This window comes from Saccostrea echinata, unplaced genomic scaffold (genome assembly GCF_033153115.1).
Source record: "Saccostrea echinata isolate AGI-Se365-2 ecotype Australia unplaced genomic scaffold, CSIRO_AGI_Sech_v1 ptg000009l, whole genome shotgun sequence".
Taxonomy (NCBI): domain Eukaryota; kingdom Metazoa; phylum Mollusca; class Bivalvia; order Ostreida; family Ostreidae; genus Saccostrea; species Saccostrea echinata.
This window is the reverse complement of record NW_026889758.1, coordinates 42,150,623-42,173,140: the sequence shown is the minus strand read 5'-3', so window position 1 is coordinate 42,173,140 and position 22,518 is coordinate 42,150,623. Positions and strand designations below refer to the sequence as shown.

Genomic DNA, 22,518 nt, shown 5'->3' with positions numbered 1-22,518 from the left:
AGATAAGTCGTGCTTCTTAACACTTCTGTGCTGTAAGCTATTTATTTTTAAATTTCTTCTTCTTCTTTGTAGTAAATTGTTTCAATGCATATTTAGCTGATTACCACGGAGAGAAAATGTGTAGTAGTTCAAAAACATAATTTATGATTGTAATCTTTCCGGGATTGAAACCATTATTTTGATATGTCTAAAATTATTTCATATCAAGCTATTTCCGGTTTGTTAAGCCACATTGTTTTCCCTGTATTTTAGGCTGAAAAGAAAATATGAACTTGTTTAACTAAAATTAGGCAATAATTTAACATGGCAAAATCCAGAAGTACATCAAGTATACCAGATGAGTTAAAAGAAAAACTGGCGTCCTTAGATACAGCGTTGACACAGATTGAAACTGTTTTCCAGCCTTTGCTCAAAACAAACCAGTCAGAGCTTTATGAAAAGGTAAGATTTTATTTTTAGCGAAGATGACATATTTTCTTGGGACGGCTTTACCGGTCCACAGAAAAACGCGCTAAAATATATAGTAGCTGTAGGAGATTCTTATTTAAAGGCAGAATAACAGGTCTGTGTACCCTGGAGGGCTGTCAATCAAGTGCATTAAGATACATCATTGGATGCTAGAAGTTGATTGACATTTACTTACTAGTGCCTGTGTTTACCCTGTACACCTTGTTTGGCACTTGTGGGGACCTTCAAATTAACTTTTGATCCTTTGATATTTACCACACATGGTATAACAATAGAGAAGCTGTATTACTATGGAATTTTTAGTTTGATAATATATATACACACACACCTTTAGTATTTGAAATCATTATGATATTCTTTATGAAAATATTTATCAAAATTTGGTATAACTTTTTTCAAAGCTCAATAACTACTTTGAATAATAATTTTTTTTAATGGGTGGGGATGCTTTGACACACATTCAATTACAAATTAATAAAAGTTGAGATTAAACTTTGTTTACAACTTTTTATTTCTAATTTAAAATAATCTCAAAATCCCAACACAGGTAAAGTTGACTTCTTGGGTACTCTACTATGTATTAAATCACTTCCTGTGTAAAGGGATTAGGAGACAAACAACCACAGGTAGACTGCTTGCCCTCAAGGCATTCACACCTGTACAAAATAAGCCCCTCTCCCACCTGGAATTTACCACCCAGTAAAAAATCTCTGCGAGATCTCAAGAGCAATAAAAAAATAAAAATTGAGGTTTAGGGCCTTTTTGACCCCAACATCGAAATCTACCATGAAAAGTTTACCTCTTTCTCTAAAAACATTTAACAAATGGGAAAGACTTGACTTTTACCGTCCCCAGAAAAAAACTCGAGAATATAGTGTCGTCGTAGGCAACTTCAGTATATAGGAGATCGTGTGAGTGATTGAAAAAATAAAAAGTATGGGGTTTTGGCCCTTTTTGACCACAAAATCGAATTCTATGGTTAATATCGTAGTTTAAAACTTTATTTTTAAAGAAAGTTTTAACTTTGTTCTCTAAAAGTATTCAATAAATATTGTTGTTTATTCAGTGAAAAATTGACATAAATAATTGTCAATGAAGCATGTGCAGCGCATGCCTAGTGCCGTTTCTTTCATACTTAGCCATTTTTTTCATCTAAACAAACTAATGAGATATCATTGAAGCTGAAGGATCTTGCACAAAAATACAGATGCAACTGAATTTCTTAATCAATCTGTAAAAAACACGAGACTAACCCTTATCTCTCAGGTGGTATGCAAGGACTAACCCAAATATGAACCCAAATCTCATATTGATTTATGGGGGGAACAAGGATTTTAGGTCAAAACAGTGGTCTGAAGTTTTGCTTTAAATAGGAAATTTATGGGGAAGAAAACCTCCCTACTGAAGACTTCTAAGTTAGGGTACATTTTGTTCAGTTAATCTACAGGCATTCAATTGGCTATGATCCCTTTTGTACATGTATCAAGGGAATAATATATAATTTTTTTGCATTTTTTTTTTTTCAGATAAGTGCAATGGAAAAAGCAAAATTAGAATTGGCAGGAGTTTACTCTATCAATTCACTATTTTGGGGTAAGTCCTAATTTGCTCCTGTCTAAATTGTGCTTGTAATATTATTAGGTCCTTTTGATTCAGTTGTGACACAACTTTACTCTTCTGTTATACTGTAGTTCATGGGATGTAAATTATTTTTTTTTTCAGTGTACCTAAATATTTGTGGAGTAAACCCCAAAGAACATGGCATAAAACAAGAATTGGTAACTTTTTTCATTCTCTATTTTGGTTCTAGTTCTGTTTTTAGAAGTGTTGCAACACCTCCACACTGACTTGTGATATTGTAATATACATGTTAATGTTTTAAAAATAAAGTTGCGTTCTTATTACAAGAAAAGTAATGTGGTCAATATTGAATACTGAAATCAATTTTGATACTTGAAGATTACCCCCCCCCCCCCCCCCAGAATGGGGATGTCCGTCCTTCTGTTCCTCAGTCCATACATCCTTCCCTATGGATGGAAGGATGTATAAACAGAAGGACTTATTTGCAGAAGGATGGACACCCCATCACTTTATACATGTACCATGGGGGTATAATAATTAGGGGTAGACATCTCTTATCCACAACTCTTCCTATAGCACTGAATAAGATTTGATGAGACTTTCACAGATTCCTTATATTAGTTATGTTAGTGTCATTGTGACCTCCTATTTTATGTTTTGATTGGGGAGATCTTTGGGTTTCCCATAACAAAACATGGACTTTGCCATTATACTCGTATGGGGTGGGGCTCACAGTACATTAAGTTTCATTTGCAAGCTTTAATTATAAATGGTATCTCTGCTTTCAGGAAAGAATTAAAAGTTACATGGATAGAGCAAAAAATATACAAGACAGAGCAAAAGCTCCAAGAGTTGACAAATCAGCATCAAAGAGATTTGTAAAGAGTGCTTTATGGAAAGCTGCTCAAAAACAGACAGAAAAACAAAGCACCGAAGATGATGCAAGGGCAAATACTCCTGCTTCATCATCTCAAGACCAAGATGGTATGAAATCATACACTTCCTTACAGATTGTAATTTCATGTTTGAGGATTAGAAGTCCTGTAAAATCATTTGATAGAATTCTTACTTTTTTATGGTAATGAATGAACTGTAAACATACGTATTTTAGTGGTTATCATATTTTAGCACCCCTTTGCACTGATTCTTGTCTAATTTATGTACATGCTTAAATGATTAAACTAATACTTGTTGTTAAAACTCTTAGTGTGCTAATTTATGATTGTACTAAGCACATGAAGAGAACATTTGTGCTAAATTTTGAGTGTGCTAATTTATCTATGTTTACAGTATTCATTGTCATTGAAAAGTCAGGAAAATGTGTGCTATTATATATTGAGTGTTGTTACTATGAAAGGGCTAAAATGCAATACATTCATATGCAGTATTAATTTGATGCATTCTATCAGGCATTAATGTCAATTTGGAAGAAATATATGCAGACTAAATTGTAAAACATTGTGTATATCTGCCACAAACAAAAATGGTCAAGGAATGAAGGTGATGGAAAATGGGACATTTTGATTGACCCTAAATTTTGGATGGAAGAAATCAATGTGTGAAATTCATAAGTTGATAACGTGAAGTTTCAGTAAACTGTAAAGTTTACTAGCAGTAATTTGTAAGCATTTTTTATTGTCTGGGAGAAAAAAAACTCTGAATAGTTTTGTCCATCACGTCCTTGTTAAAAAAATAAAAATACAGGAGATTAATGTCTCGTGAGAGATCATCGAAATCTTGGAAAGATCCTTGAGACTGGTGGTAGACTGCCACTTCTAGCAATATCCTCAATTTTTCATCACACAACAAGCGCATCATGATCTCCTTTAGCATTTACACAAAAACTGACTTTCTGAGACTTTCAGAGATTGTTGAGAGATCAGACAAGTATTAATCAACCAAAGGCTTCTTAACAATCTTCTAATGGCCTTTATATAGTAGTAGTATTTCACGGATCTCTGTTCATTGTTCATTAGTCCTGAATTCTTATGAAGATCAATATTATCGAGTGAATATTTGTGATTTTCAGCTCCATCCACCTCTACAGCTGATACATCTTACACAAAAGACCCCAAGATGACAGAACCACCGGCAAAAAAAAGGAGAAAAAGATAACTTAAAGGATGTTTTAAACTATCCACAAATAAGTCAAGTTCATCTGATGAACTATGGTGCTAATTTGAATGACTGCTTACATATATGTATTAGGTTTTTATATTCATTGAATGGAGGAAACTGTAAAGGCACTAGACAGGAATTTTCAGTATAAGGTATTAAACTGAAGAACAGAGGAGTTTCCAGAAGATCAGCATTTCGTACCTGTTTGTATGATACCTATTTTCCATGAAGTTTTGTTCCCTTGTGAATTATATGACTTGGATATGATGTATTAAAGGACTGAGATTTGAATTTTTGATTTGTAGTCTTTGATTGATAAATGTTTTTGGTCTTCATTGTTAGATGTGCTGGTCAAAGACCAAAAAAGCTTATGTGATGGTAAGGTGTCTTCTGTCCATCTGTCTATTGTCCGTCTCTTTTTTTATGCCCCCGTATCGAAGATTCAGGGTATATAATTGTTGCCCTGTCCTTCCGTCTGTTTGTCCGCAAAAACTTTAACCTTGCCCTTAACTTTTGATTGGTTGGAACTATGGCTTTCTTATTTCACATGTATAGTCCTTGTGACATAACCTTTCTTTGGGTACCACCATATTTGACCTCTTGACCTTGGAGTTTGACCCAGTTTTGTAAAATTTTACCAAACTTTAACCTTGGCCATAACTTTTGAACAACTGGAGCTAGGGCTTTCATACTTCACCTGTGTAATGCTTGTGACAAGACCTTCCTTTGGATACCAACAACTTTGACCTTGACCTAGGTGTTTGACTTACTTTTGAAAAACTTTAACCTTGACCATAACTTTTGAACGGTTGGTGCTAGGGCTTTCATACTTCACATGTTTAATCCTTGTGACAAGACCTTCCTTTGGATACCAACAACTTTGACCCTTTGACCTTGACCTTGGAGTTTGACCTAGAAAACTTTAACCTTGGTCATAACTTTTAAATGATTGGTGCTTCGGCTTTCATATTTCACCTGTGTATTTCTTGGGAGAAAGCCTTTCCCTGGGCACCATTAATTTTGATCATTTGACCTTGATGTTTGACATACTTTTGAAAAAACTTTAACCTTTTCCATATCTATTCAATGGTTGCTGCTAGGGCTTTCATATTTTACAGGCAAGACTTTACTTTAGATAACAACATATTTGATTTGCATTTGAGAAAGTTTAACATTTGCTATAAGTTGCCATACGTTTCACAAACACATCTTGTTTTTTTTTTTGTTTTTTTTTTTTTAAATTGCAACCCCTCCTGCAGTTTTGGTCTGATTTCAATCAAACTTGGCACACAAGTAGAATACCTTAAGACACATAATTTTATTCATCAGTTTTGTTATAGCTACTTAAGTTAATACGTGAAAATCTTTAAAAATCCTACTCCACATACAGATTTGATTGGATTGCAACTAAACTTGGTACAAGGTTAGAAGACATCAACTCTAAGGGGTCTCTGAATCCACACACCATGGGGATGCTTCAATATCAATATGACTAACATGGTCTTGCAGTTATTGAGAAGAAAATTCTCTCCTGTATAGATGCATTATGTAAAATTTGATCCAAATTGAAATCAAGTCGAACCTGGGGTCCATAATGTAAAAAAAAAAAATTAAATTCACACAACAATGGAATGTTTGCAAATTTATGGTTCAATTGTGATTCTTTAGAAAATATTTAAATAAAAAAAAAAATTCAAAAATAATTTCAATGCTAAAGTTTGATCCCCCTTATTGTGGCCCCACTACCCCCAGGAGCCATGAGTTGAACAGTTAGAATCTACACTACCTCAGAAAGCTTCCACACAAGTTTCACCTTTTCTGGCCCAGTAGTTCTTAGATTTTTAAAGATTTTTCATATATATTTCAATGTAAAACTATCATCCCCTATTGTGGTTCCACCCTAATCCCCAGGTTTATTATTTGAACAATTTAGAATCTACACTTCCTCAGAAAGCTTCCAATGTTTACCAACTGGAATAGTAAGGATGTATAATGACAACCCATAAAATATTTCAATTGCATTTATTATCACAGAATTTTATGTCAAGAATGTTGCAACAAAATATTCACACAATAGTTCAGTAAAACTCTTCCAGGATCGGATTTTTATAATTAGAAAGAGACCCATTTTTATGTGTTGTAGTAGATTATACAATTTATTACATTATTTAGTGTATAAGTTTAATTTTGCATTTTTCAAATTTTTATGGTATTCAGGTTTAAATTGCATCATTCGCTTTTTCACAAAGCAACTGGATTGGAAAAAAAAAATTGAATGGTACATTTGAAGGATAAAATTAAGAAAATTACAAGCCAAAGAAATCTGTTATACTGCCTATCATTTGGACAATAGTGATTTTAATTATGATATATGAGACTTATATACAAGTAATATTTATCTACACATCTGAAATATGTGATTCAGAATAGAAAAAAAGTCCAGTAACTGTTACAATTCATAAACCAAATGTCATATGATGAATCTTTTTTCCCCTAATTGTCAGTCAGATGTACTACTCGGAAATCTTGAAGTAATTAACATATAAGGAAATGTGAACCACTCGTTCTTCTCTTCAATGTGCCACTTAAATGAAGAATACAACCTCCACTGCTCTATACATACATGATAAGACAAAAAACATAATGGCAAACAAAGCACCATATTACACAAATCACTGGAAAACAAAAAATAAGAATGACAAAATATCAATGTTTGAATTGTTGAAGGAGCAAAACGTCATATTGGTAAAATTTCTTCTTCTGCTTACTTTCCTCCTCCAAACTAAAAATATTACATAAGTGAATGAACAAAGGTAAATGTGAACTCTTATATATAATGACTTGGTATGTGCAGAAAAAAATTTCAACATCAATTCCTCATCAGGAACACTGCAACGATAAAGGAGCATTGTGCATTGATTGATGCATGTGCATAAATATTGCATACAGGTTTAAAAAGTCAACTTAAAAAAATTCTCAAAATGCCAGAGTGTTATAAGATTTAAGTTTTTTTTTTCCAGATAAAAACATATTTTCCCAAGTAGGAAGCATGTCTGATTAAGGAGTTAATGCACTAACCCTTTTGATTTTACAAAAATGCTGACTTAATATGAGAGAAAACTGGAATGAACGAGGTCATGTGATAATTGACTGGAGTAGAGGAACGAGGTCATGTGATATTTGACTGGAGTAGAGAGACTTTCACAACCAAACTTTAAAATTCCAATACAGAGAGGAGCAACACAATAGAGTGTTCAATAATAGAATATAAAAAATTAATACAGTATCCAGCTGAATGTATTTAGAACTTCCTCTCATATGCAGCTTTACCGGTACATAAAACAACTGGCACAAGTACATGTACAATATATGTACTATTGTACATGTACTTTAAAAAATATTATACAACTGTGCTCTAAACCCAAGAACAGTATTAAAGTTATGTTGTATAATAATCAACACAATATTCTTAAAAATAATCCATAACTCGGAACACTAAAGATATATTTGCTATTAAAACATAACTTACACAACCTGAAAATACTAGTAATTGTTAAGTAGAACTATAACAACTAAAGGGTTTGGGCATAGTACCTACTCAACAGTATATTATTAATAATAAAATAATAGACTAAAAGGTTGATACATTATGTATCACTGGGGGTTCATTTTTACCTAGGCTCATTATACTATTCCACCAGTAATTTTTATTTTCCTCAATGAACAATCTTGAATATCAGTCATGAATATATACATGTACACATGATGCAATAAAGTAAAACATTTCACCACAACTTGTAGTAAACCTCAAAATACATTATACAGATCAAACATGATAATCTTCAAAACGAGTCAATTCAAATTCACTTATCTCCCTTTAACTGATATTTATTTCTCATTCAAATCTATCACATTCATTACAAAAGACCACAAAAATGACATTTTTTCTCCACGAATGCATAAAAACCTTTAGGAAATATATAACAGATCAAAGTTTTGTCAATACCACATAGGTCACTGTTTTTATTATGCACTATTTTCCCAGCATTTCTGCCTTCAGACGGTCAGCAATTGCTTTTCTCATAGCCATCTTTTTCTCCTCCTCTGGACTTAGTTTATTGGACTTTTCTGACACTCCATCCTCCATGGCTGACTTGGCCATGCGAGCAGATACAGGACGTTTTGGTTGGGACTTTTCTGCAGCTAATAACTGTTTTTCTCTTTCTTTTTTCTTCATTTCTAGCAATTTGTCTCTTTGTTGCTTCAAAAAATCTTGTCTCTTTTTCAGTTCCTCTGGGTTCATGTTTGACATGGCTGCCTGTATTTGAAAAGAAAAGACAAGTACTTAGCTGAAACATGTCTAGATACATGTATAGTATCATTTTCTCTACATGTAATGCATGGGAAATTTATGCTGTTCAAAAATATTAAAATAAGATCCTTTAATCTTTTGCTATTTTAAAGCTACTGCAATTCCATTCAACAAAGCACAGAAAAAAAAAATTGACAAAGAATTTTTGCAGTTTCACTGTATCTGCCATTTTGACCAAAATTTTGCAAATGTTTCACAAGTAGTCTTTCCAATGCAGATGGCTTACCGGGTAGTTATTAAATTTATTTTGAATTTAATCAAAAATATAACCACTGAAGAACCTATCACAAATACACAATGCAGAATTATAGAACACGGTACTCACTGCAGCAGCATGGACAGCTGAGGTGGATGGTTTATTCTGAGAAGGAGTGTCATCTGTCTGTTTTAACCAGTTAGCTGCAGCCTCTGCACTGGACATTTGGGGTTTTTGTTGACCCACCTGTGGTAATTTCTGAGAAGCAATTGCCGCAGTGACACTAGCCGTGGGGACAGCGGGTTCTGCCGGTTTAGGAGGGGCTGCGACACTTTGAGGAGCAGCAGGGGTCACTGATATACTGGGCTAAAAACAGGAAAAATATAAATGAAATTTAATATACCTTTACATATACCTCAGAAGACAAAATGATCAACTAAACAAATGGTCAAATTTAACTTAAACAAGAGGTGCAACATATTAAAGAAAGTCGTGCAAGTTTGCTCATGGTATGTACATGTAACTGCTTTCATACAAGTTTCTCACTTTCTGAGCCAGTGGTTCCTGAGAAAAAGATTTTTAATGACCCCATCCTATTTTTGCCTTTTCTTGATTATCACCTCTTGGAAAGGAGCTTGGGCCTTTATTTTTGCAATTTAGAATCCCTTATTTCCAAGGATAATTTGTGCCTACTTTGATTATAATTGGCCCAGTGGTTCTCAAGAAGGAATAAAAATGTGAAAAGTATACAGACAGACAGCTAGATAACTGAACAGACCAGTAGACAGATAGACACTGGACAACAGGTGATCAGAAGAGCTCACTTGAGCTTCAGCTCAGATGAGCTAATACACATTAAAATGTAAGCATCTTAATGTTGGCCTAGCAGTTTAATTGATCTTTACAATATGCAGAAGGAACCTTCTCACTGGGATATTTTGCATTTCATGGAAAACAATACAGATCGTTAATGGAAAAAATTGAAAGAAAAAATTAATGTGAAAATTCACTTCATCATCAAACAAAGAGAAAACATTTAAATTTCAGTACTGATGTGGAAATATGAATTTGTTTTCTGTGTTCATGCACTCATAACATCTACCCTAAGGGTGGTATATTTTGTGTCAGTGTGCTGTTATGTACTTCAACGATTTCCCCCATACCTCTAACATTAACAACTTTACATTGGCTTAATCAAATGTTAAGTTTTAATTGGGAAACAGACAGGCATATAACCAATAGCCTCCCTTCTACAATTATAAATTATGGTGATTACAATATCTGAAATTGACCTAGATAACCCACACTTTTGTATGACCAGATTAACATATGCAGACCTGATTCTTTGCATCCTGCACATCCAAGTTTAAAATCCCACATACACATTAATACATACAAGCAATGGGGATAATAATTTGTAAAATCTGATGTCAGAAGTGATAATGAAGTGATAAAGATGCTCTCTCCAGAATTAGATAACTATGCATTTACTGGCTGGGTAACCATTACTAGTATATACATGTACATAAATGTACATATGAAAAGAAAGATTCATATGTACATCATGACCAATTCTTTAACTCCTTTAATAGGAAAATATCCCCTCTCCCACTTGATAGTATATATTTTTAGGTGGTGGAATAAAGACCAGTATAATACTACAACACCAACTTTTGCAAAACTTATACAGAGGAAAATACAAAGAAACATTAATGTTTTGAAAGAAATCATCCAGGTAACTGAACTATCTTGATTCAAAAGGCACATGATTCCTTTTAAACTGATAAATATATAACTTTCCCAATATATTGTCTAACAGGTGTAGTAACTAGATGAGATGTACTTGCAGATGGAGGAGTCACCACTGTCACTTCCATGCAGTTCATTTTATTGGATGATTTATTGTATTTTATTTATACTTTGTGATTGCTGGAGATTTTATTGGTGGTGGTTTAGTGTTTCCACCTTAATTAGTGACGTAATACTAACAGCCGACTTGAGATCTGTTTGTGGTTTTGCTGGTGGTGATTTGGTGTATCCTATTTTATTAGTGATGTAATACTAACAGCTGACTTGAGATCTGTTTGTGGTTTTGCTGGTGGAGGTTTGGTGTTTCCTAATTTTACTAGTGAAGTAATACTTACCACTGACTTGAGATCTGTTTGTGGTTTTGCTGGTGGTGCTTTGGTGATTCCTGATTTTATTATGATGTAATACTTACCCCTGACTTGAGATCTGTTTGTAGTTTTACAGGTGGTGGTTTGGTGTTTCCTGATTTTATTATGATGTAATACCTACCGCTGACTTGAGATCTGTTTGTGGTTTCGCTGGTGGTGGTTTGGTGTTTCCTGATTTTATTAGTGATGTAATACTTACCGCTGACTTGAGATTTGTTTGTGGTTTTACTTGCGGTGGTTTGGTGTTTCCTGATTTGATTAGTGATGTAATACTTACCGCTGACTTGAGATTTGTTTGTGGTTTTGCTGGTGGTGGTTTGGTGTTTCCTGATTTTATTAGTGATGTAATACTTACCGCTGACTTGAGATTTGTTTGTGGTTTTACTTCTGGTGGTTTGGTGTTTCCTGATTTTATTAGTGATGTAATAATTACCGCTGACTTGAGATCTGTTTGTGGTTTTGCTGGCGGTGGTTTGGTGTTTCCTGCTGGTGGTTTACTGGATACACTGGTTTGTGGGGCTGATTCATTCAATGTCATTCCAAACAAAGCCTACAATACAGTGCATATGGATCTTCTAAAATTGTATATAATTATATACACACACACACACAAATTAAAACATGCGATCTTGTCAAGACTTATGTTTGGTTTAAAAGACAGAACTTGTTTCAGAACCATTTAACTGAGATGCACAAGCAATTAACTGGAGTCAGATGTCTTAGTTAATCTGAGCTTAAGCACAATGGCAGTACATAGAAAGAACTAAATTCTGTTGTCTTCTTTTATGCTGACCTGGTCTAGCTTGGTTTTCTCTTTACTTTTCTCCTCTTCCAGTCTGGAATGCTCCACTTGGGAGATCTTTATCAGGCTCTCCATCTCCTTCTTCATCTCTTCTTCTTCCATTGTCTTCTTCTTCTTTTGTTCTTCCTCATATTCTCGTTTGGACTGTCTAATAATTAAGAAATAATTTTTTATTGGACTGCAAAGATCATTGTTAATGACAATACAAGTATATTGCTTCAGATGTGAAAATATCACACATAACGAGCTTTTAATAAACTACCTATTAATCAGCAATGATTTCCCTTTTAGATGATTTTAAAATATTTTTATTCTCTACTGACCTCATTTAATAGAATGTAAAATGATGAAGCATTATGCCTTACTCTAACACAGCCTTTAGGATTTCTTCCTCATTTTGTGCCCCATACTGCTCATTGGAGGGGGCAGGGGGTGATGATGAGGAGGGAGCCTTTGGTGCCCCCTCACTGAGGCTGTCAGGGAGTGCTCCCTGCATCTGCATAATCATTGCTAGAGCCTGCTGTTGTAACTCAATGTTTTTCTGAATCATCAGTCGAACAAAAATCCCGTAGTCCTCAGCAGCAAAGAACTGCTCAAACAAGCTCTGAAAACAGAGACCATTTATATGTAAAGTAAATTACCGGTAGTCAATTATATTAAATCTAATATCAATTGTGATATAGTCAACACTGAAATTCGATGTGATTGTGCAAATACATGAGTGATTTTTGTTGAGAAATATACAATTGCAAATCATTTGTTTTCCTCTATACATTTTCGTGTAGTTGGTTGGTTTTCAGTATGTTTGAATGTTTTACTATACCCCAAAAATTTAAAAACTGTCAACATTGAAAATTAAGCATTTATTGATACAACCTTTTTTGCAGAATAAAGCAGAATTCTAGCATACATTACTTTGTCAGTATGCTAACCAGAAAAGAAAAAGACTTAAGAAAATCATATGAAAGATTACAGTCCAAATAAATTATGACCTCAAAGATAATCGTGAATCCATTTTCTGATTTTTTAATGAAATATCAGGATACATAGAAACAACAAAAGCTGTCCTAACAAGACAAAACAAGAGGCTCAAGAGCCTTAATGGTCACCTGAGTATGTCACAACCCTGTAAAGGATCCAAAGAAGTAACAATAAAAAACGTAAACTGATAAGCGAGGATATGTTGCTGAAAAACAAGAGAAACAGGACAACCAGAGATCAACAAAATAGCATAGTACTCAGCAATAATTCATAAAGTAGATTTTTTTACCTGCCTGTACTTGCCAGAAGTATTACACTCCCCTATGTCACTATCACCAGACTAAACAATACAACAGTGCTTGAGGACATAAAACAGTATACATATATAGTACACCCAGCACAATCCCTCTCAAATTGGCCTCTCTTGATCTAGTATATTCAATGAACAAATATAATCGTTTACAAGTCTACATGACCATTAAAAACTATTGTTAAACATCTTTTTGTATTATACAGGGTTCTCACTAGGATTTTGCTGACTTAAGTCCCAGGACTCAAGATTTTTGAGAAGGTTGCGTCCCAGCTAAATTTGATGCGTCCCAGAAAAATTATGTTGCGTTCCACATAAATTATTGCAGTATCCTTCTATCCAAACATCAATAAAAATCTTTATCATTTTATCAGTTTGTTTACACAATATTAACATATTCAAGTATATAAACTGGTAATGAATTCAAGCCATATTCTAAAATACACGCGTAATCAATTGCCATAAAAATTAACTTGGTGTTTATAAAGCTAAAATTAACTGTTGCATATTCAACTAGTACCCAAAAGTTGACTGTATACAATCACAGGTGTCATGTGCAATGAGGCGTAACTAATCCTGTCGGTTGTCTGCACTGGGTGAAATTCACGAGATAATCAAGCCGCATTGTGTATACAAGCAGTAATTATGGTTTCTACCATCCTCACAATGTCAAAGTTTTGTGATTTCGGAACTCCACACAAACCCTTGACATAAGTCACTATTTAAAAGTTGGGCTTGTGGTTACACATGACGTAATGGGTGAATGAGAATATATATTTCAAATCCGTCGTTATCAAATTCCCCATTTCCAGAGCATATCTTATGTGATTGTAAGGAGGACGACCTTCAAAAATTTTATCTGCGATGTTTCATTTAAAGTAACTAGTCACAAATCCTACAATACTGCCACTTTCCATTTAAGTATGAGTCATATTTGTTTACAAAATTTACCTACAATAAAAGCTATTTTCTGATTGGTTCCAGTCCTAGACCAGGAACAAATGAAATAGTAGCTTTCTAGCCCAATTTTTAAATAGCGACTTATGTCAAGGGTTTGTGTGGAGTTCCAAAATCACAAAACCTTGACATTGTGAGGATGGGTTTCTACATGTAGATAGCACTCAAGATTGGAAAGTGTTTTTTTTTTAAAAAAAGCTGCAGTGTGTTTACAGCAGTCGGAGTTTGGCATGCGACACTATTATGACTATGGACTAATAAACATGAAATATCTTATGATCAATCCCTGTTTTTAAAAAAAGAGAAATAAGTACAAGAAAAGTTGTTTCTTGGATAAACTTTATGATAGTTACAGGAAGGTTTCGATTAAATATTTCTTTGACAAATCCTAACATCTAAATTCCCCGTTTTCGAAATCACCCGAATTTTCTCGCTAACAAGGATGGGTCCGATCATGAGTCCACGGACGCATCGTTTTTAAGAACCTTGCATCCCAAGTAATTTTGCTGCGTCTAGGACACAGATTCTTGCATTAATGAGAACCCTGATTATATGAGAACATTAAGAATTCTTGCTTAATTTCTTAATTCAATTGACCTATCTTATTAGCCTTACCTGGCTCTATATTATTAATAGTGATTAATTATCATAGGTGAATAAAAAAAAAATTGGGTAAACGTCTCTCAAAGTACCTGGCAAGGTATTAATTACCCTACAAGAACAATTGAGCTCTTTCACAAATCTAGTAAAAACACCCTTGCTCCTTACAACTTTGTACTCTGTTTGCCTTGTAGATGCCCAGAGGCAGAGAAGATTTTCAAAGAATTAGTGTATTTTCTCCAATATACAATCAATAGAACCCTGCCATAACACCAGAACACCTGACTAAGGGGACAGGAATTTCAGAATTTTGAAAGAAGCAATCTTGCTCATCATAACCATATTTTTTTATTATGCAGGAGCTGAGAAGATGATTTTCAAAGAATTAATACAATTTCATCACATACCTGGTAATCAGTAGAGCTCCATGCACCTTAGCAACAGAACTCCTGAACCTGAGGCCAGGAATTTCACAATTTTGAACACCCTTGCTCATCATAACCAAACACTTAGTATCCAGGAGCAGAGATTTTCAAAGAATTCATGCATTTTTACTATATAGTCAATACAGCCCTGCCCTAACACTAGAACCCATGACCCATTTTGGAAAAGGCACTCTTGCTCATCATATCCATACACAACTTTGTTATTTCATAAATACCCAAGACAGAAAGGAATTTTCAAAGAATTAATGCATTTTCACTATATAATCAATGAAGCCCACCTCCCTAACACCACAACCACAACCCAAGGACCAGGAATTTCACAATTTTGGATGAAACATTCTTGCTCTCATCATAATCATGCACTTAGTTTGTGCTAAATATATAGGAGGAGATAAGAAGCTTTTTAAAGAATTTATGCACTGGGACCATGAATTTCATAATCTTGGTAGAGGGCCCAATGAATATTACAATTACGCAGCAATTTGACTGCTTGATGTTCAGGAGTAAAGAAGATGATTTTTTAAAGATTGCATTAATTTTGCTGGGTTTGGCCACACCCCTCAGACCAAATGGGGACAGGGACCAAAAATACAAAATTTTGTTCTCCTTTACCCATAGATGCTATATGCCAAAGTTGGTTAAAATTGGTCTCAGAAAAGAAGCTGAAAATGCTCAAAAGTTTATGATGATGGATGACACACCAGACACAAAATGCAGGACGAGGGACTAAAACAGATAGTAGTAGTCACCCAAGTGACTCAAGTGATCTAGACAACTGTGATAAGCCAATCAAAGTCCAAACATGCAATGTGTTGGAAAAATCTGCATATAAAAACTTCTTAAATTTACAAAAAAAAAAACAAAAAAAAAACAAACAAATCACTGCCAACTTATGTCCCTTGACTTTCTCCAAATTTATTTAATATATTGATTTCATAGTACCAGTATTTAATCATGAAAAACCATTGAGTCAAGCCTCTGGAATCTCTGCATCATTTTGCTAAGACCTAGCAACACTTACTCCTCTCAATCTTGTAACCTTGACCAAAATGACCTTGACCTAGGGTCAAGACACACTAGCAATTAAGAGCTTCAATTATTCCTGCATTACAAAGTTATGCCTTGGGCAGAAATTTTACACTCTGGAAACCAGTGACCTTGTCCAAATGACCTTGATTCAAGGTCATAACACATTTATCAGACATAAACAACATTTGTGCCTAATATCAGCTTCTGGGGTCTCTCCATGATAAAGTTATTGCCACTTACAATGACAAGCAGTATGACGGACAGACAGATGGATATGGTGATTCCTCACAAATTTCATATCTTGGGGGAAGGGGTGTAAATTTCAATGCAATCATAAAATGTGGAACCAATGTATGACACTCATTTCAAATCAAACTCAAACTTTTTAAATGTGTGGAAATTAGAATGCTGCATACAAAGAAGAAAATAATGCAGAGATAGTGAGGAGAGGTCAAACAAACTAAATCAGTGAAAAAAAAAAAACAATATGTAGTTTGAGCTTCTTTTTAATTTTAAATTCATTGTTGTTAAAATATATTCTTATAGTGTAATTTGTAACACAAGTGTCTCACTTACTCGCCAGTACTCCATTTCTCCCTGTTTATTAAATAATACATTGAGTCAACGAAAATTCAGTTGGTACTTTGGAGAGAGAGAGAGAGAGAGAGAGAGAGAGAGAGAGAGAGTATACATATCACACATAAATTTGTATATGGTAAGAAAATGACTTAAAGATAATTAGGAAAAAATATAACATGATTAATTCCTTAATTCAATGCCTCAAAAATTATTATTATATTAATGTTGTCTAAAATTGTCTTTTAAAATATGTTGAAGATCGTAGTTAGCATATGTAAAGTACCTCCACAGTATATACATGCATGGTAAAATGTCTTGATCAATGAAACAAGCGCTCTCAATAACCAAAATGAAAAACGTCCAATAAATACAGCTGAACCTCTGTATCTTAAACATGGATACATATGTATCTTAAATACCATGGATATATTTCGGAGAGTTGGAAGTTCCTAACATTTTTTTTTTTAAATCTTCAACTCAATATTTCAAACCCTAGCTTGGATATCTAATGAGGTTTGACTTATCATATGCACAAATACCTTAGTTGCATTCCAGACCTAATTAACATTTGTGGTCAAAGTTTATTTTGATTAAACACGGGCTGAGATTTTTATTTTTATCAAAGTGTAGGCATGGACATTTGCAACCATTTCTTCTGATAAATATATTGACTCCATTGAGTGTGCCTGAATTAAATGGTATAAATATATAATCAGAACAGCTTCAATTACTATACTGAAAAATTTCCAGTTGCTCCCAGATAATCTGAAGTACTCATACCATTGCAAGCTTATATTCCAGTATTTATTAATAAACTACTTACATTAATTATTTCAGAAATCAATACAAACTGTCTATGTCAGTATAACTTGAGGCAGCCAGGCAGCTCAATTTGCAAGAGCAGCTAGAAATCAGGTTGTCATAAAGTGATGATTAAAATTTCATTCTACCAAGCTCTCTGCACTTGCCAGATAATAATAATTACTAAATTAATTATAAAATCAGACTGGCTTTATGAAATACTGGATCTCCTCCTAAAAAACCCAATCAACTATCCTTCCATTTTGTTTTTCATTTTTTTTTTTCAAAATTCAAAACACAAGCCTAGAGAGATATACAATGTATGCATATGTTTCTATGCTAACCTTGGACAACATATATTGCTTCAAATTGTCCATTGTGTCTTAATATATTGGAAATGACAATGAAAATGTATGATATATATGCTAATCTTAAAAGTGAATTTTCAAAATAAATGTTTTTACAAAAGGCTTATTCATTTTGGAGTATCATGAACATTAAGTCTCCACAAACCAACTACAACAATTCTGGATAATTAAATAAGGTCATTACTATAATAAATGAAACTGTCTTGACAATCTATCTCTTTATATTTTTTATACTTTTTTCTTCCATATTGATAACAGCAATAATACTTGTTAATTCCCAAGGGCAAATCAAATATATTTTCTAAAATTTTTCTAAAAAAAATTTCCACTTAAAGTGTGTTTGAAATATTCATCAAATAATATTTGCAATTAAGGGAATAGGTCGACAATACATAATTGCTCCAACCAGGAATAAATCATGGTTGTGAAATACTACTTCATTATAGAGCTTTGAAGTAGCATTCCACTAATGTTTACATAAAAAAACCCCTCAAATTTCCATTTTGCAAGAAAATATCATTACAATCCCTCAGAGATTTAAGAAAAATTGTTCTAAACCATAATTAAACAAATTCATTCTTTTTTTATTGCATATTATAAAAATAAAAGAGATATACTTAGTTTTTTAATGTCACATAGAAAACACCATTTTCAACTAATTTCATTAAGTATTTGATTCCTTTCATTTAATATACTCTATAAACATAATGCAAAGTATGTATCTGTCAATTATGACTGGGACAGGTATTTGGCCCTTCTCAGGATTTTACATGCAAAGACAAAAGTTGACTAAATATGAATGCTTACCTGAAACATTTCTTTGATGTCCTTTTTTTTGTTCATGTCTTGGAGAGCTTTAATGACCTGGTCATGGCTGATACCTGTATCTTTTATAAAGGCATCCAGCAACTTCTGAATCTATTTAAACAAAAAAAAAATTAATTAAAAATCTAAAGCTTTTCTAGAATAAGTGGAAATCCCTAGGGCTCTCCATTGTCTATACCGGTAATTGGAGGCAATCAAAGGCCCCATTCCCAATTCCAAAAAAATACTTTTGATCCCAATTGCGTTAATTTTCCCAAAATTCAAATCTACCAGAGATTACAGAACATAGATGTATATATATATATAATAACTAACTTTGCTACTCATATTCCTCTGTATTGCAGATCAGAAATTTAGGCAATATCAAACACCAGTAAACCAATATATAATATGATTTGAATGTAAACTAATTTTCCTAATTACCAAATAGTCACCAATTTTCCCAATTTGTATGGCCCCGGCCCCAGTCCCAAAAATGGTGTGAGAGGCCCTAGTCCCATTGCCAATGTCTTTATGTAAAAAAAAAAACAAAAAACAAAACTCATTTTGCCACATATTATTTAGCAATCACAACTTACAACAGCTTTGTATTCCTGGTAAACCTTCTTGTATTCCTCACTGTCTTCAATACTTGGGTCAAAAACTGAAATTAAACAGTTTCTTACAGCATTCTTCTCGACATAGTTTTTTTTGTATTTTTTTGGGAAAAATTCTATGGAATTTTGTTGTCAGTGATAAAAATTAGAAAATTGTGACTCCCATCTTTAAAAAAAATTTACGAATTTTCAATAATGTATATTTAGCATATATGAATACATATCATATTATAAAATTATGGACTTTTGGTGGAAAATATGGTTTGATATTCGCCAGAAAAAATATCAATATTGACAAAACTTCATCTTGCTCAATATTGATATTTTTTCTGATAAATATCAAAGCAAATTCACCATCAAAAGAAACCATATTGTTTTATCATATAGTCCAGATTCAAGTAACTAATACATTGAGGCTGCATGACAATGCCACTTTCATTAACCAACTTGTTGCAGAAAGATTAAAAAAATGTCCAGATTACAAGTTATAACTTCCGTGTTTTCCTTTCTTAGTGTGTAAGAATAATGTTTGGATAATAAACCAATGATAGGCTTGCCTTATGCTTTTCCTGCTCATTTGTGACATCAAAATCGCCACTGCACAAGCACAGACCCTACAGTTTCAAATCCTGTGAATATGTAGTGTTATTAACCATTTGCATATATTATATGGGGACTATAAATAGACTATATAATAATATATTACATTGTATCATTCCTTTTCTATTATATCACAATATTGTTTTCTTTTATACCAGTCTTATAATTTGGGAGAGCAAGATTTCAGGATACAAGGATCTGAGCTACCAGGTATGCTGGGAGAACAAACTTGAGCCAAGAAAACAAACATCAACATTACAAATTATGTACAAGAATATATCAGGTCAACAAAACCTTTTTAAATACATTTCCTTTTGATACATATATTTTTTACTATATTTTATTAATACAATTATGTGTTATGCTTAATTCATCTGGATCTGTGCCTGTCTGTGTGTGCTTGTGTGTGTGTGTGTGTGTGTGTGTGTTTCTGTATGTGTGTCTGTGTGTGTTTACCTGCCTTGTAATATATATATATATATATATATATATATATATATATATATATATATATATATATATATATATATATATTCACTCAGTCCATTGTATTTTGTAACTTTGATTCTTGTATAGAGAAGATATTTATAGACATTGCCTGTTGCCCAATCTCTTCATTATTTTGAATAAAAATATTGTTTAAATCAAAACTCCTACAATAAAATATAGACTATTATTCTACAAACTGCCTTTGTGATTTGAGGACTGAATGTCTGTGAATTTGCAGACAGAAAAGTATCTGGTACACTGTCTTCGCATTTCTTCCCTGTCTGGACTGTAGGATGGAAAAACCAAACAATTCCAGACCAATTTGTTTCTCCAAGTCTGCCATCTTGACTATTTTGACTTAAGCTTGAACCCCGTGTCAAAAAATAATAAAAGGTCAAAGAATATTTTTGATTGTGAAATGGTGATCATCTTTTAATTTCACTTGCCAAATCAGAATTTTAGTTGCATATTAATATCTCCCAATTTTGAGCTCTGTCATAGGTCCTACCAGTCAATTAAAACATGCAGGCTCCCTGTGAAAGTAGAAAGCCCATTACATTTTCTGTACAATTACAAATATCCAAAAAAAAAAAAAAAATCCTTGTTATCAGTAATGACTGATATTCATCATTCATGAAAGAGCTGTGGGGTTTGGTAAAGATTGGGATTGTCCAAGAAGTGGTACTGTCTGACATTTGCAGATATGGCATTGTATAACAAATACAACTGTGCTAATCCCATCGGTCAAGTTTTACAAACAAAATTTATCTAAGTTGAAAAATAAAAATGTAAGGTCTTATGTACAAATATGTCATGATATTTCTACAGAAAAAAATTAGATGCATATATACACAGGAGTTCGCAATTTTATCAATAAAGTCAATAAAAATCACTCGACAGATAATTATTCGATTGTCTTAAATTAAAAAAATTAAATGGTTCTCAATTATTGTACATATTTTATTTTATAATTAAATGGAATAAATCATAATACTTAATATCATCCGATTATTTTTTTTTATGGCGAGAAACCATGTCGAGTTGTTCAAAAACAAAGGGCGATAATTTCAGTTGCATGTGCGCGCAAATTGAAATATTGAGCAAGTAAAAGGAAATTTGTCGCGTCCAACAACTTTGCTGATACACTTTGGTAAGTTGGTGATAATACAAAGCAACAGGAAATAATTTAAAGTTTATTCTCTATCTTTTTTTTAATTTAATAATTATTTGTCAGGTTTGGGTTTGATGTGACGTCACGCAATGGCTTCTCGGTAAAACGAATGTTTACGCAAAATCGAAGAAAATGGGTATTGACAGCATTCGAGAAGGGTTAGAGAGCAAATTTAGTAGAGAAATGTTGTTTGATATGAATGCTGACGAGTTGTATTAAATAAGCGGTGGGTAAAAGCAAATTGGTCGATTTCTCCAAAAATGCGTTGCATTCCTGTTCGCTATGCTAACGCATAACTCATGGCTTGGTCAATCGAGTGATTTTTATTGACTTTATTGATAAAATTGCGAACTCCTGTGATAAATACAACTCATTTAAGTATATTTAATATTGACGTATGCAAAATTCTGATGCCTTCTTTATCTATCCATTCAGGCAAATAAAAATCAAACATGTGAGAAATTGAGAGCAGATTTAGCTGAGATTTTGCAGCAGGCGAAAATAAAAATCGATGTCGCGCATAGGCATGCATAACAATGACATACATGTGCCTTCTCTGTGTACATATTTATATAAAACAAGTATTCATAATAATGTGAAATAATTCTTACTTAAACATTTAGACTCCATAAAAGTCAAGACAGGAACTTGAAAAAAAGGATTTCCCAAGAAACACAGTAATTCATCGTAAACCCAATCACCTCGCTTCGCCATCTTGACAAAATGACGCCAAGTCTCGCGTTTCTAGGGATTTTATTCGGAATTCTCTAGACTTATCATTACATATAAATTGTAAAAAGTTAATTTGCTCAGAATTTATTCGTGTCTATACTTGATTCAATGCTAATGATTAATTTTAACATTTAAAAGGGCTCAACTCAATAGATACTTAATTAATGTTTGTAATTTTGGATTCCCATAATGTGATAATCCAAATACAATGTACTAAGTATTATTTCAAACATCCAAATGGGACCCATATATTTTCTTTTTTTGGCCTATGTATTTTCTTTTTCTATCTTAAAAAAATATCTTAAGAGAGTTCTTAAGTT

The 22,518-nt window shown here is 33.1% G+C and overlaps 2 protein-coding genes across 2 annotated transcripts; one reads left to right on the top strand and one right to left on the bottom strand.

The window, feature by feature from the left end:
• The first annotated feature begins 232 nt into the window (after positions 1-232).
• Positions 233-4,458, top strand: LOC133183746 (nuclear nucleic acid-binding protein C1D-like). Its single transcript, XM_061318656.1, has 5 exons — positions 233-441; positions 1,995-2,061; positions 2,191-2,246; positions 2,838-3,033; positions 4,079-4,458. The coding sequence occupies exons 1-5, from the start codon at positions 304-306 to the stop codon at positions 4,162-4,164; spliced, it is 543 nt and encodes a 180-aa protein (XP_061174640.1). The 5' UTR covers positions 233-303; the 3' UTR covers positions 4,165-4,458.
• Positions 4,459-6,174: 1,716 nt separating this feature from the next.
• Positions 6,175-22,180, bottom strand: LOC133182413 (cilia- and flagella-associated protein 36-like). Its single transcript, XM_061317255.1, has 8 exons — positions 22,078-22,180; positions 19,189-19,253; positions 18,593-18,703; positions 12,080-12,318; positions 11,706-11,862; positions 11,346-11,462; positions 8,865-9,101; positions 6,175-8,485 (listed from the first exon to the last, which is right to left on the bottom strand). Exons 1-8 carry the CDS (start codon positions 22,178-22,180, stop codon positions 8,201-8,203), a joined length of 1,314 nt encoding a protein of 437 aa, XP_061173239.1. The 3' UTR covers positions 6,175-8,200.
• Positions 22,181-22,518: the final 338 nt, after the last annotated feature.